The 14,799-nt window shown below is 40.1% G+C and overlaps 1 protein-coding gene across 1 annotated transcript; it reads right to left on the minus strand.

The window, feature by feature from the left end:
* Positions 1–258: 258 nt before the first annotated feature.
* mrps17 (mitochondrial ribosomal protein S17) lies at positions 259–2,641 on the minus strand. The gene is made up of 3 exons (XM_030746748.1): positions 2,554–2,641; positions 2,181–2,308; positions 259–890 (listed from the first exon to the last, which is right to left on the minus strand). Exons 2-3 carry the CDS (start codon positions 2,286–2,288, stop codon positions 573–575), a joined length of 426 nt encoding a protein of 141 aa, XP_030602608.1. The 5' UTR covers positions 2,289–2,308; positions 2,554–2,641; the 3' UTR covers positions 259–572.
* Positions 2,642–14,799: the final 12,158 nt, after the last annotated feature.

Here is a 14,799-nt window from a genome sequence, read left to right on the forward strand (position 1 = left end):
TAGTGAATACTGTAACCTCACGTTTTCATTCACCGTACCCCTTGTGCACTAAAAGACAGATCCCAGCGTTCATTAGCCCAGACTCACTGATTGCATATTCATTACAGCAATCCCACTTTAGAGACCCACCAGCTACTGGAAGCAATTGTTAAATTGAAAATGAAGCGGCCACAACTGTTTCATGTTTTATAGTGATACTATGTTTATGCTTTTGAACACACACATACACCTGTTATCTCCTGCCTCTCAGATTTAAGAGAATACAATTCTGGTCTCTTGGATGGGTCCCTAAATGTACATGGCCCCCTGAGCACGTGTCCAAAATGCCCTTCACCTTCTAACTGCAATATCTTACAAACTTGGATAAAAGATACGAGTACCGTGCATGACACGATTTGTTTGTTTTATTGTAAACTCCTCAGAAATGTGTCCACTACCCGAGCAGGTAGCAAGGAAATGATATTTAGTCTCTTTACCCATACATGTACAGCAAAGATTACTAGTTTATAAACATAAATTCACATTAACACCTGAAAAACAAACATCGCAGAACAACAAAGAACAATCTTCTATCACGAAGTGGGAGTTGGTGCTGGTGGGGAATCGGCTCCACTGGAGGCAGCAGAGATGTTGAGCTCCTGCAGTTTCTCTAATAATGTCGTATCTTCTTGAAGTGGAAGGTCAGTTAGAGGCTCCACAAACTCAGTTCCTGCAACCCTCTTTCCTGTCAGAGGGTCGACCACCCGGCCAACTTTATATATGATCTCTGCCAGTTCATGCTTCACGTGTTTGGTTCTGCGCTCAGGCAGAGCCTTGAGGAGGACAATATCTCCCACAGTGCACTGTTGCAAAGCATCGTGGGCAAAGTAGGTCTTCCTTTTGTTGTAGTACTACAGGAGAAGAAAAGACAATATCACAGTTATTTAAAGACATTAACTGTACAGCAATAAAACACAGTAACAGGCTTTGTGCCAGTTTCCTTCTTCACCGTTCTCTTGCACATGAACAATATCCCTTTACAATATAAGGTGCTTTGAGGCGACTGTTGTTGTGAATGGGCACTATATAAATAGAAGAGAATAGAACTGAACTGAATTGAAAACATTCATACTGTATGTAGCTACGTGGGCCCAATTAATAAAGAAAGTCCGCACACCAAAAGAGCTCCTGGATAAAATTTTAATCCAAAAAACCTAAAAAAAAAAAAAAAAAGTGGTGTTTCGTGCACAGCTGCCTTTTTTCAGACTCTTCAGACGTTTTTTTAGCCATTGTTATATTTGTGTTCCTGCACCCTTTTTGACTTTTTCTGGATGTGCATGTTCTTATCACTTTGAACCCAATTAAATGATAGTCACACATTGTTTAGATGTCTTTGAAGATTTATTCTGGTCCCTCTCTTTGCCATAAAAACTACAAGAAAGTCTCTCAGTCATTTCAAAGTCTGCCATGCTAGCCTCCAATGTTAAACAATCCTAAACATGCATTGTCCTTATAAAAAGGTATATAAACCACCAAACTACCTCAACTGTCTCCTTTTGACACGCAGGAGCATCTCTACTCCAAGATCCCTCCAGACATCTGATCTCCTCACCCCATCTCTGAGGCTACCCTTTCAGACACTTGTACTTGTGATTTTACTCTTTTGGTCACTACATTTCGTGACCATAGATGAGGGTTGGGATGTAGATGGCCTGGCAAATTGATAGCTTTGCCTTTTGGCTCAGCTCTCGCTTCACAACAATCTGATATATCACCCGCAATACTACTGACGCCGCCCTAATTGTTTTTATGTTCCTGCATTTTTGTTGTGAAGCACTTTGTGATATCTTAAATGGTGCTATATAAACACAAATTTGGTTACTTTGGGGCTCTATGTCTTTCCTCTGCATCCATGGCGCAGTCATCCTCTCAACTAAAGTCAGTGTCTCTGATCACGTGGCCTGTTACACTCTGCATCCAGCAAATTTTACATCAGGATGACAACTTTTTAATTAAAATCTTATTTTCAGCGGTTTGTTTTAGACAAACCTTTCCCAATGTTTCTTATTTAATACGCTTTGAATTTTTATTTTTTTAAGACAGCGAATACTTAAATAAAAATTAATAACGAGAACATAGAAAATGGACTGAAACCAAATGCCCCTTATATTAGAAAAGTGCCAAATCTGCTAAAGGCTCACCTTGAGCAGGTAAGGGTCCAGCACCAGCCTGGTAACTCTCACTTTGGCAGTTTTGAGCATCTTGGTCCCGATGACTCTGCCGATGATCCATTTTGCATGGACTGACATCCTGCAAGATTTTACTCAACCTGCAGGAAAAAATGCACCTCACATTTATTTAATCAAACTAAACACACGTTCAGTTACAGTTTGGCACATAAAACCCTCGCGCCGATGAGTGAATGTAAAACACGAGAACACAAATGGTTAGCCCCTTCATGTTAGCATTAACTCACAACATACACTAGCACATAATAAAGCCCTAACATAGGAACTGACTCAATTCGGCAAAATACAAAATACCACTGAAGGTGGAAAATAAAAACGAACTCACTAAAACTATAGAAAAATATCATTAGAAGGTCAGACAGCTTCCTCCATACTGCTCACTCAGGTCGGCTTGTTTGATGACGTAAACTACGGCTAGTAATGAGGGACAGAGTGCGCGGAAGTTTATATGCCATACAGAAGTCAAAATGTTGGCTTATTATCTTAAAAATTCGATTTACTGACGATTTAATGATTATATTACCTATCAAGCCGAAAATTTTCAGACAGAAACTAGAAATTTTGAATTATGAATGGCAAAATTATTTCTTTATTTGCAGTTTCGGAAACAAGCTTCCATTTTATATGTCCTTCACAATTATTGACAGTTCTCTGTTTTAATTTCATATTACTTTATTTAATGTGTAATTACTGTTGTTCCATTTCCTATGCGATTGGATTTGTTTGCTTTCATATATTGCCTACTTTATTGATTATAAAATCATCCTGAATTGGATTAGCGAATGGATGGATGATTATAAAACAATTTTTTCTCAGGTGTCTTTTTTCCCCTTTTTTGTTTATCTTTACTTCAACGTCTGTGTGTCCTTAAATGTTTAATAAAAAGAACAGAGCTGTTTTTCTTTTTCTTTTTTCTGTTCTGAATAAATACAGCAATCTCTTTTTAATTATATAAATCGTTTTTAAATGTATATACTTTTAAATCTATATATTTCAAGTATTCATTGTAATTTTTTAATTTGTTATTTTCATGTTATAGTATCTATACTACAGTTGTGGTCAGAAGTTTGTATATCATGGGCACGAATGCTGTGGTAATTTGTGGCTTTTAATAATTTCTTGACCTGTTCTTTTCCCGGGGTGCAATGATTGTACTGCATACATCTTTAATGACTTCAAAAAACAAGAATTGGATGCATAAGTTTGAATGTGAAAGTAGACTTAAAGACTCAAATATCTACATACACTCAATTAAATCTTTTAATTCCAATTAAATCTATTAATAAGTGGTGCTGAAGGTTTTACAGTGTCTTTTAACTTAACAAAGCCACAGCTTAATAACTTCTTGTGCTTCCTGTTAGGACCCAAGAACCACCAAGACTCAAACCTACCATAAACTGGAAACTGCTGGAACACCAGCATCACCGTCCACAGTGAAATGAGTTTTCCATCGCCATAGGCTGAGACGGTGCCAACCAAGAAAGAAGCCCCTGCTCCAAACTCGACACCTTCAAGCTCGACTGAAATCTGCAGCTGCCCTCACAGACGATCCAAACGCCTTCTGGAGAAAAGTTTTAGGGTCAGATGAGACAAAGATTGAGCTTTTTGGCCACAATGACAAGAGGTATATTTGGAGGTGTAAAGGTGAGGTTTTCAAACCTAATGACGCTGTACCAACTGTCAAGCACACACATCAGAACTGGTTGTGTAATGGATAAAGCAGGCTAATATAAAGCTTCTGGAAGGGTCTTCCCAAAGCCCTGACCTCAACCCTGTTAAAAATTGTGGACTAGGCTTAAGAGCCAGCCAACAAGTTCAACTGAACTCTGCCAAAAAGAGTGATCAAATATTCATCCAGAATTATGCCAGAAGCTTGTTGATGGCTATCAAAAGTGTCGAGGTGCAATGTGCTATGGGACATTTAACCAAACATTAGTGGAGGTGCATGTATATATTTGAGCCTGTGTGTATACTTTTCACACTGCATGGACTGGAGAAAATCCAAAATAAATTCAAACTTGTGCACCCAGTTCTTGTTTTTTAAAGTCATTAAAGATGTATGCTGTACAATTATTCCACCCTGAAAAACAAAACCAAAAATCATTAAAAGCCCCAAATTATAGCAGCAGCTGACCACAGCTGTATTTGTTTCCTCAATTTGCTTTTTTCCAGTAGAAATGAAATGTATATTTTATCCACAAGATGGTAGCAGAGAAAGATGAAGAACCTCAACACGCTGAGAGAAGAGAAGCGAAGAGAAGAGAAGAGGAGAAGAGATGTATTCTTACTTAAAGAATAGACATTTAAAATGAGAGGAAATAAAGACAAAATAAGAATAATATTTAATGGCAGCTGAAATAGGCTCCAACCTCCTCTCAACTGTAACTTGAATGAGTGGTTAAAAGGATGGATAGATGGATGGATTTATTGCAACAATATGACCGATGTTAGGTAATCATGCTATAATGATGATTCAGTCAGTAAGACTGCAGAGGAAGAGTGAAAGGAGTTGATCAACAGTACGACACATCAAATGGTTCCCACCTTTATAATCTTTTATACACTTGTTTTTAAAAATCATCCTGTATAATCAGAACATAAGTGCCCATAGGTGTGAATGAGAGCGTCAGTGTTGTCTGTCTCTCTGTGTTGGCCCTGCGACAGGCTGGCGACCTGTACAGGGTGTACCCCGCCTCTCGCCCTATGTCAGCTGGGATAGGCTCCACCCCCCCCCCCCCCCCCCCCCCCCCCCCCCCCCCGTGACCCTGAACAGAATAAACAGAAGCGAATGGATGGATGGATGGAACTTGACATCAGAGACTCTTGCTCACAATTGTGAAAGTGTGTCAGTGACCACTTGTGTAATTTCATTACAGTCTATGTGAGTTCCGCTCTTCACAGTTTTTCTTTTTTTGTTGTTTTTTGCCAGCCGAGCATCAGCTTACTGCGGGATAGGTCTAAGCAGAAGGGAAACACAATTCTAACACTAATACAAAGAAAATCCCAGAGGAGTGGAAGAAGGGCCTTTGGTTGGAAACAGAAGGTAATCTTGAAATAACAAAACAAACAAAACAAAAAACAAAACAAATCCAGACAATGAGAATTTATCACTCATGAAGTCTTTTTTTAAAATATTGATTTCTTTAGCCCAGCCTGTTAAAGGTCTGCAAAATTACCAACATACTAACCAGCCTCATGGCGTTGATATGAGCACTTCTGCATCACCAGTAAAGCACATATAATGTCTGAAAGAGGGGGGGAACAACATTCATGCATTCGTACCGCATCGTTAGCGGTCTCGTCCCTGAGCATTGGCCGTGGCACAGAACCAACCACAGGCAGGCCAATCTGGTCTTAATCAGAGCCATGTTGTAGTAAAGCACAGGTCTGGGTCTCTGTTTCCCATTTAAGGCAGTGCAGCATTGGTTTACCTCTGCCAGAATGACAGCATTAGCCAACTTTAGTCTCCTTCATACAAGAACACTGAGACAATTCACATAATACCAACTGTTTTTATACTTTTCCCTGCTGAACTTGTCATCTGCTAAGTAACACGGAGCTAAACTGATGTAGGTCAAATAAAAGGTGTCATCACTACAACAAATTAAAAGAATATGAAGTCTATTATTGCACCTCTGTGATGTAAAAAAAAATAGACCTCAAACACCTCAAACTCCCATTAAATTTGTGAGCCTCATATAACCTATGCTGAGCCTACAAGAGAAAATCACATGGTATCAATGGCCATATTAAAATATTTTCCTAAAGATAATCGCATACATACCTAAGTGAAAATGCAGCCAGTGTTTTCATATATGAGAGCTGACATGGTTGCTTTATCACCTCTGAATCATGTGAACGCTCTGCTGCTGTGATATAAGACAGAGGCCTGACAGCAAATACACTGTGTGATTGCACATGTATGTTTTCGATGATAACACGGTGACCTCTTAATCAGCATGTTTTATATTTCCAGATTACCATGCTGGAGTAATGTTAGCCTACATCCTCCAGAGTAAGTTATAAGTCCCCAGATATAACATTTTTCTATAGATTAGACTATTTAGTCAGAGTGTTTGTTTATGACTTTGACTGAGCCTGTCACTGAATTAGGATCAGCCCTTAGGACCTGCGCATGGGGTGGTTTTAAAGCTGGGTGATTGTATTATGGACATACTGAGAATCTGTGATTATGAGAGCATGTTCTGTTGTTTTAAGAGTTTACAAAAAGTTCAAAATATCCCATAAGCCCAAGGTGGGACCAGTGAATGGCCTGGGTAATAACGAAGAAGAAGAAGAAGAATTCCTATAGCTCCTTTCAAACTCAGGTTACAAACCTTTTCAAATATTAGCAACTTTAAAACATTTAAAATCTTTAAAAAATGAGAACAAAAACACATTTCATATATGAGGCCCAAATTTAAAAGTTTTTCCAACCACAGAACTGATTGACCTGCTCTAAGCATTGGCCCTAAATCAGGTAAAGCACAGGCCCCTTTATTTTAAGTCTGGACCACAGAAGCTTTGACCTACCTGAGGGGTCTGAAAAAAGGGTTGAGGTTATAAAACAGAAATCAGAGCAATACCATTTAATGATTTAAAAAAAAAAAAAAAAAAAGTAAAATCTAAAATTGGATTTTGTATCAAATGTGGGGGGGGGGGGGGGGGGTATTCTGGTATTCTGCCAGAAGTAGAAGGCAACAGCTTCATCATTTAGGTTCACACATAATGAGATAGATGAGTTTATATTATAGCACTGGGGGGTACTGGCCTGAAGCAGGCAGTAATTTTCCACACACACAAAAAAAATCCATGCATAGCAAGACTAAGATCTTGGCACGCTGGTTGGAGTTTAGTTGTTCATTAAATGTACAAGATATATAATGTATTACAGACAGTTAAGGTTAAGGTTAGAGCTATGAGTAGAATAAAAGGTTAAGAAGGTTCGTTGCATGATGTGTCCTCTAAATGTGTCTTCTGAGTATCAATGACTGCAGAAGAGATGGAAAGTCTGAAATCGTAGCCTCTCCCTGAGTCTTGTCAAGATCTCTCAATTCAATTCAATTCAATTCAGTTCAGTTCAGTTTTATTTATATAGCGCCAAATCACAACAAACAGTCGCCTCAAGGTACTTTGTATTGTTGGTAAAGACCCTACAATAATACAGAGAAAACCCACCAGTCAATACAACCTCCTATGAGCAAGCATTTGGTGACAGTGGGAAGGAAAAACTCCAGGAGAACCAGGCTCAGGGAGGGGCAGTCATCTGCTGAGACTAGTTGAGGTGAGGGGAGAGAGAGACAGGACAAAAGACATGCTGTGGAAAAGAGCCACAGATTAATAACAATTAATGATTAAACACAGAGTGTAGTATAAACAAAGTAAATAAGGTGAATGAAAAGAACATCTCTCACATCTCTGTGCCTTCGGCGCATCTTAAATTTCTCCTTGATGCCATTCATGGTGTCAGACTTGCTTATAGACTCAAAAAGAGACACAAGTAGGCATTAGGAGGAAAAGCTAAAAGCTCCAAAGAGAGCTGCTATCAAACCTCTGCACAGCTTGCCATTTGCTAACAACTAATTTAATTTAAAATCATGCCAGAGGCCTCAGTATCAATGATTTAACTTTTTGATTTAACTAATTGATATATTATTTTCTATTATTATTGCCCTTCTTTGTTTTGACTTGGCTGATGAACACATTGATTCCACCTCTTTTTGTGCAGGTTGTATCAGCCAGTCTCTCTGCCTGAAGGTTAAAAGTTCAAAGTGAGATGTCACTCCCCCGGCAGCAACAACAGAGGAAGGGTGGGCCACGTTGCACAGGAAAAAGCTTAGCGGTGCTAACATTTGTGGTCGATGTGCAAGCGGCAGTGAATCACACGAAGGCTGATGTGTTTGTTTTCATGCTGGACTGACTGTAGGGTTCATGAAAGCTTTCCCCTTTAGGTTTGCAGCTATCTGAGCAGATGAACAGACGGAGATCGTGTGCCTCTTTCATGGTCCTCGATTTTTGACCCAGTGCTTTGAGTTTGTTGTTCTTAGTCCTTAGTTTATAGTTTTCTTATTTATGATTTTCTGTGTTCTTGTGTTTGAGTTTTTAGCTTCTTTGTAGGTTATATTTAAGTCCTTGAGTTTTCAGCCTATGCTGCCTCTGCTCTGTTTCCCATGTCTTGTTATTAAGTCGCCATCTGTGTGAGGTGTTCTTGTGTTTTGGTTATTTACTGTTTTATTTTGGTAGTCTTTTGTCTCTTTTGTTTTGTATATAGTCTTACATTCTTTATCTTGTTTCTCTTATTGGTGGGTTATGGGTGGCTGTAGCTCAGGAGGTAGAGATCACCTACTGGTTGGAAGGTCGGCGGTTCGATTCCTGACTACTCCAGGATGCATGCCAATGTATCCTTGGGCAAGATACTTAACCCCAAGTTGCTCTCTGACGCAAGCGTTGGAGTGTGAATGTTAGATAATAAGCACTTAGCTTAGTTAATAATGGTAGTGCTTGTTTGAATGGGGTAAATGTAAACATGTTGTATAAGCGCTTTGAGTGCTCAGACAGAGTAGAAAAGCGCTCTATAAGAACTATAAGAACTAGTCCATTTGCTGCACCTGTTTGTTTACCCACCTGTTCCGCGTTGGTTTAATCTTAGATACTGAAAGTTCATGCCTGAGACAATGCTTCAGGTTTGATTGTACAGCTCTATCACATTTAGGCTTTCTGCAGTATTCAGAGTTTATATAGCCCGATGATAAAGTTATAGCGGTGAAATGAATGAGGAGAAAAAAAAAAAACCAGACATCAAAGTGAGTCCTTGAATTAGCACAGGGTAGATTGAAAAGACATGATTGTAAAAACAGTGGCAGTCTGTTCATGCTGGTACCTCCCCAGTCTCCCATACATGCAGTTTTTTCCTCACCTATGTTATAAAAAAACACACACACACACACGCACGCACACACACAGGTCAGTGGGGTTTCCACACTGTAAGATTTTAAGTATTTCTGAATCAAAAAGTCTGACGAGTACTTGGTTCGCATGCATCATGACTCTACCTCAAGTCAGAGGTGAGAATTTTGAATGTCACTCTCTGACAGATCGACAGTCACAACACATGACATGCTGGCTTTTCCTTCACACCCCGCTTCTGTCACACACAGCAGCACAAACTGTTTGTTCTTACAGTCCCACCTCTAACAGCATGTGTTGTCACAGCTAATGATAATTAAAAGTGGCTGTTTATTTCATATTTTGCATGTGAGCGAGTGTGTGTGACACTGGACTGTTTGTGCTGGTGCGCACAGGCCTTCGTCTATGCCGGGGCAGACGTGATTCTGTTACATCAACATGAAGTTTTGGGTCCTCGGCGAGAGGCACATGAATCATTCAGTATTTACCAAAATAACATTCAGCTCTTCTGAATCAACTCTTCTTTTTGTCTGTCTGTCTCTCTCTCTCTCTGGCTTAAGACAAAAAAGAGATCATGCAGTGCACATTTACATTTTTAGATACAGTAATGTGCCATAAAGAGCATTTTAATATAATTTGCTTCCAACAGTACATTTGGAACAGGAGAAATGTGAAAGAGTTGTGTCTTCATATCCTTTCAGCTTCCAAAAAGTTAGGAGTTACTTCATTAATGACATAATGCTACAGTGCAGAAGTGCTCAGGAAAAGTGCCACAGTCATAATCACTAGTACAAGTAAACTTTCCTTAATAATAATAATAATTTAGTTAATGCAACTCCTGCACACTGCCTTACTTACTGATAATATCTGTATTAAACTGAAACCTTTGGCCTTCATCAGGTACATCAGGTGTGCAGATACTTTGGTTCTTTGGGGTCCTGTGAATCTTAGAGCACAGCCTCTGTGGATCAGGCTTGTTCCTACACATCCCAAGGATGCATCATTTTATTGAGATAGGGAAGACCAGGTAGACCAGGTCAATGCCCTGCATTCTTTGTCAGCTTCCTGAGCCACTGTTAAGAAGTTTTTAATGCTTAGGTGGGCGATATGTGTCAAATCAACATCCACATGAATTCTTGGGCCCAAGGTTTAGCAGCACAATGTTGAATTGTCACGATAGGATCAGTGTTATACTCTTCAGCTGTTGTGGCTGATGCATGTGCAAGCATGACTGATTTGGATTTTGACTCAGGAGGAGCAAATTGTTCCTGTTTTCTGTTTCTGGGTAGCTTCATTTATACTGCATCATGTTCTGAGACAGTCATCTTTCCTGATTATTTTTTAAAGTCCTAATCATGAAGGGGTGGTGCAGTTGTTAGCACCTTTTGCTAACAGCAAGATGATCCTGGGTTTAAATCAACCGGCCAGCTGGTGCCTTTCTGTGTGGAGTTTGCATGTTTTCCCGCTGTGCTTGCACGGGTTCCTCAGGGTTATCCGGCTTCATGTTAGGTATGAATGGCTGTCTGTCTCTCTGTATTAGCCCTGTGATAGATTGGCAACCTATCCAGGTACCTCTCGCCCTATGGCAGCTGTGATTAAAGTATAAATGGGCTCTTCTGTGGCTTAGTGGTGAAGATGCATAAATTCTGCAGCTTCTTGCAGTTACTACTTGATATGATGCTGGTCACAGTTTTGGAAAACGTTTTTCTGCCCAATTACATCACTTTTTAAAGGCAGAACAGCATTTCTTTTTGGGTACAAACCTGCAGTTTAGACAGAACTGATCACTGACTCTATAGCTGTGACAGTTAAAAAAAGTAGAAGTGTGGGCTGCTTGCCATGTAACACAAATTCCCCTTTGATGTTCTGTTAGCTTGTTCCTTTTTTTTTGTATCTATATATTACAGTAGTGTCTTTGCACTTATTTTGCTATTTTTTTCTTTAGCTGTCTCTGTTTGGTCTATCATACACTTCATATGCAGTGGCCAACGTGCCATTGGTTAACAGCATAAAAAAAAATCAAACATGTACAGCGTGTTTCATAGGGTTTGTGGTCAAATGTTTAAAAACTGGAGTTGGTGTGACACTGAGACTGCTGAGCTATGTCACCTTTCTAGTGGGGACACCCAAGCCGTGTTCAGTGCCATATGCTGTACCACAAACACACATCAAACATTAGAGTAGGTCAAAGGTAACAATATGGTATCACTTTGGCTAATGTGCTGCAAATTAAACTTCCAGTCAGGAGGGATTCAGAGATATTCCCCGGCCAGTGACATCACCTCCTCCTGGCTGCACTGCCAGCCCCCTGACCTTGTGCAGTACTTGTTGTAAGAGAATGCTCCCTTTAAATGGAGTGTCAAACAGCTGGCCCTATCTGTGCTTCATAATTGGAGGTTTAATGTAGGTATTATCCTTGTCAGTACCTGTGGCAGAAACACAGGAGGTGCTCCTGCTTGCTCACCATGCCATATTCTTGAGAATGGCAGAGCATGTGAAGCAGGCATGTTATTGTAAACCCCTCTGTTATAAGATGTCATCCTGGCAATATGGTTCATATTTACAAGTCATAACTCAGGCTCGGACAATTTGATGGGGTTTATGAAGTCTTTTTTTTTTCCAGCAATCTGCTGCAGCCCAGCGCTGATTGATTATAAAGCCATTCAACTCAGCTGTTTTGGTTCTGTAGTGGATTGCACATTTGCTTAGCAAGGATCAGTTAGTTCAGTTCTGAGAGGAGACACACGATCCCTTTGGGGTTGTGTCAGGAAGGGCATGTGGTACAAAAAAATCAGCCAAATCAAACACGCACAGCTGTCTCAACCAATTTGAGAACCTGAGGATGCTGCTAGAACAAGACTGTTATAAAAAGAAAGACAAGTGCAAAACCTCTTAGAGATTCATTGAGAACTCAGAAGCTTTTCATTCCTTGGTCTTGGACAGAGGTTTGACTTAAATGGCAGAAATTGCTCCAAAATTGATAAACAATGAAGTAGTGACTGTTTTCAGATTCTTGGCTGTCAACCTTTTGCACAGCCGACAATCTGAAAACATTCACTGTTTTTATTTCCAAAGACATTTTACTGCACCGTTTATCCCACAAACTATGAGTATCTCTCTGACTCCTCCCCTCCTGCTGCACCTGAACCACCTGTCTGACACGCCGATTCATTTCCTCATTCATAAAGTCGCTGTCAGAGCATCAGAGGAGCGAATTCATCTGCAGACATTTGAGGTTTGACAAATCCCAGTTAGAGGTCAGTTTGTTATTTTTGTATGTAACGTCCTCTGAAACATTTACTGTAGTTACTGCAGCATCACTGTTTACATCACACTGATCTGTATAAAGCTTTAGCTGTAGAACACACTGATCATGATGATGATGTGAATGTTTGTATGAAGATGAGGCGGAAATGATTTTAAGACTTGAAAACTGAGCTACGTGTATTTAATGTGATTGTATGTAAGATGAATCTTGACACATTTTCCACTGAAAATCGCCATAATCAGTCCCAGTGGGCCGACCCAGAACCAGATCCACTTCAAAGGTTCATAGGCTCCACTTGCACAGCAGGAAGATCCAAAACGGATCAGGATTGTGGATTCAGACCAGAAAAGGCCCAGATTCAGTTCAGGCTCCAGTTATTTCCCAGCTCATCCAGTCTGGATGTATTCATAATGGATTCATTTTTCTGTGTTTTTCATTTAAAACGGCTCATCCTCCCAAAACTGCACCGAAGTATTTAAAATCTATAAAAGCTGACGCATTTCTCATAACATGTTTGCATTTACTGATAAATCTTTACACTCATTACAGACTTGGTAAGCTGCCCTGCATGTTTTCAGTTAAATGTGACACTATGACTGAACTCTGACCTTTAACAGTAACTCTGTGAACTCTGTGACATTTTTACTGAATGATTACTCAGACAATGAAATGTTCATAAACTGTAGCAAAAAGAGTTTATTTAATAAAAAACTCACCCGAGTTTGGCAGATCCCACTGCTGTCTGGGTGACTAATATCACAAACCTGATATTTCTCTCCACATTTTTTTCTTCACTTTGTGTCTCCTGCATTTTTTCCCTGTCAAGCTGCAGCTGAACAATTAGGTTTTTTAATTAAATGTAAAATTAGGATTCCAGATTCAACTTTTATTCTGTTTATGATGATGATAGAGTGGTCTGAGCTGATTAAAATGACTTTTTTATTCCCTCCTGTCTTCTAAGATAAATATCATAGTCAGCAGACACATGTTCATATTCCTCGGCCCACTGGATTAAAATGGAGGTTCAGCTCTTTATTTACCTGTTGCCATGGTGAATCCTGGTATCGGGGCTCCATTGATGATGGTTTTCTTTCCTCACTCATGCAAACTCAGGGTGAACATACTCAGAGTTGATTGAACTAACTCTGATCAGCTGTTCTGGAACGGGAAATTCAGAATGACTGACCTCAGAGTTGATGAACTCAGTTTGTTTTAAACTCAGTTTGTTGAACATGCTTCCTGGTATAGGGCCTTGGTAACAAGGTGCTGTTTGTGTTTAGCACCGCTGCCTCACAGCAAGAAGGTCCTGGGTTCAAATCCAGCATCTGACTGGGACCTTTCTGTAAAAAAAGGGCCACAGGAATGGCTGTCTCTGAGTTAGCCCTGCAATAGACTGGCAACCTGTCCAGGGTTGCTTGTGCTCTGTGGTCGGGGGGATGGGCTCCCCCCCAAATTTGATTTAAGTCTAAACTCTGGAGGTTGTGGAGTGGCCTAGATATTCTGTTTTTCTGAGCCATTCAGAAATGAACTTGCTGGAGTGTTTCAGATCATTACCCTGCTGCATAACCTGAGTGAGTTTGAGCTTCAGGGCATGAACTGATGGGCAGCATTTTTCCTTCAGGATTTTCTGGCAGAGAGCAGAATTCATGGCAAATCTTTCAGGTCCTGAAGCAGCAAAGCAGCCCCAGACCATCACACTACCACCACCATGTTTGACTGTTGCTATGATGGTCTTTGATTCAGACCTTCCAAAAAGTTCAGCTTTTGTCTCATCAGTCCACAGAATATTTTCTCAAAAGTCTTGGGGTTCATCAAGGTGTTGATGGAGCTCTCCCATGGATCCCATTTTGCCCAGTCTCTTTCTTATTGTTGAATCATGAACTTTGACCTTAATTGAGGCAAGTGAGGCCTGCAGTTCTTTAGATGTTCTTCTGGGTTCTTTTATGACCTCCTGGATGAGTCCGTGATGTGCTCTTGGAGTACATCACGGTACATCAGACAGGTTCTGTTTAAGTGATTTCTTGATTCAGCAGATCTGGCAGTAATCAGGCTGGAGTGTGGCTAGAGAAAGTGAACTCAGCCTTCTAAAAAAGCTGGTTAATCACAGTTAATTCATGCTTTAACAAGGGGGTTTTAACGAGGGGGTGTTTTCGAGATCTTGTGCTCCTATGGAAACAGATGCCTTCTGTCGAGAGAAAAGTTACTAATCCAGTCCAGACTGACCGGTTTTGTCCTTGGGGGGAAAAAAAAGCAATATTTAAATATTTCAGCCAACTTTTGTGGGAGTGTGCCTTTAAGAGTTAGTAAGAATCCTAGAAACCTCCTCATGAATTTCTATCTTTACACTGACAGAGGAAAAGCATGACTGAATAAAGCGACGGAGGTAGCACACTGCTG

The sequence above is a fragment of the Archocentrus centrarchus genome, chromosome 14 (genome assembly GCF_007364275.1).
Source record: "Archocentrus centrarchus isolate MPI-CPG fArcCen1 chromosome 14, fArcCen1, whole genome shotgun sequence".
NCBI classification, from domain to species: domain Eukaryota; kingdom Metazoa; phylum Chordata; class Actinopteri; order Cichliformes; family Cichlidae; genus Archocentrus; species Archocentrus centrarchus.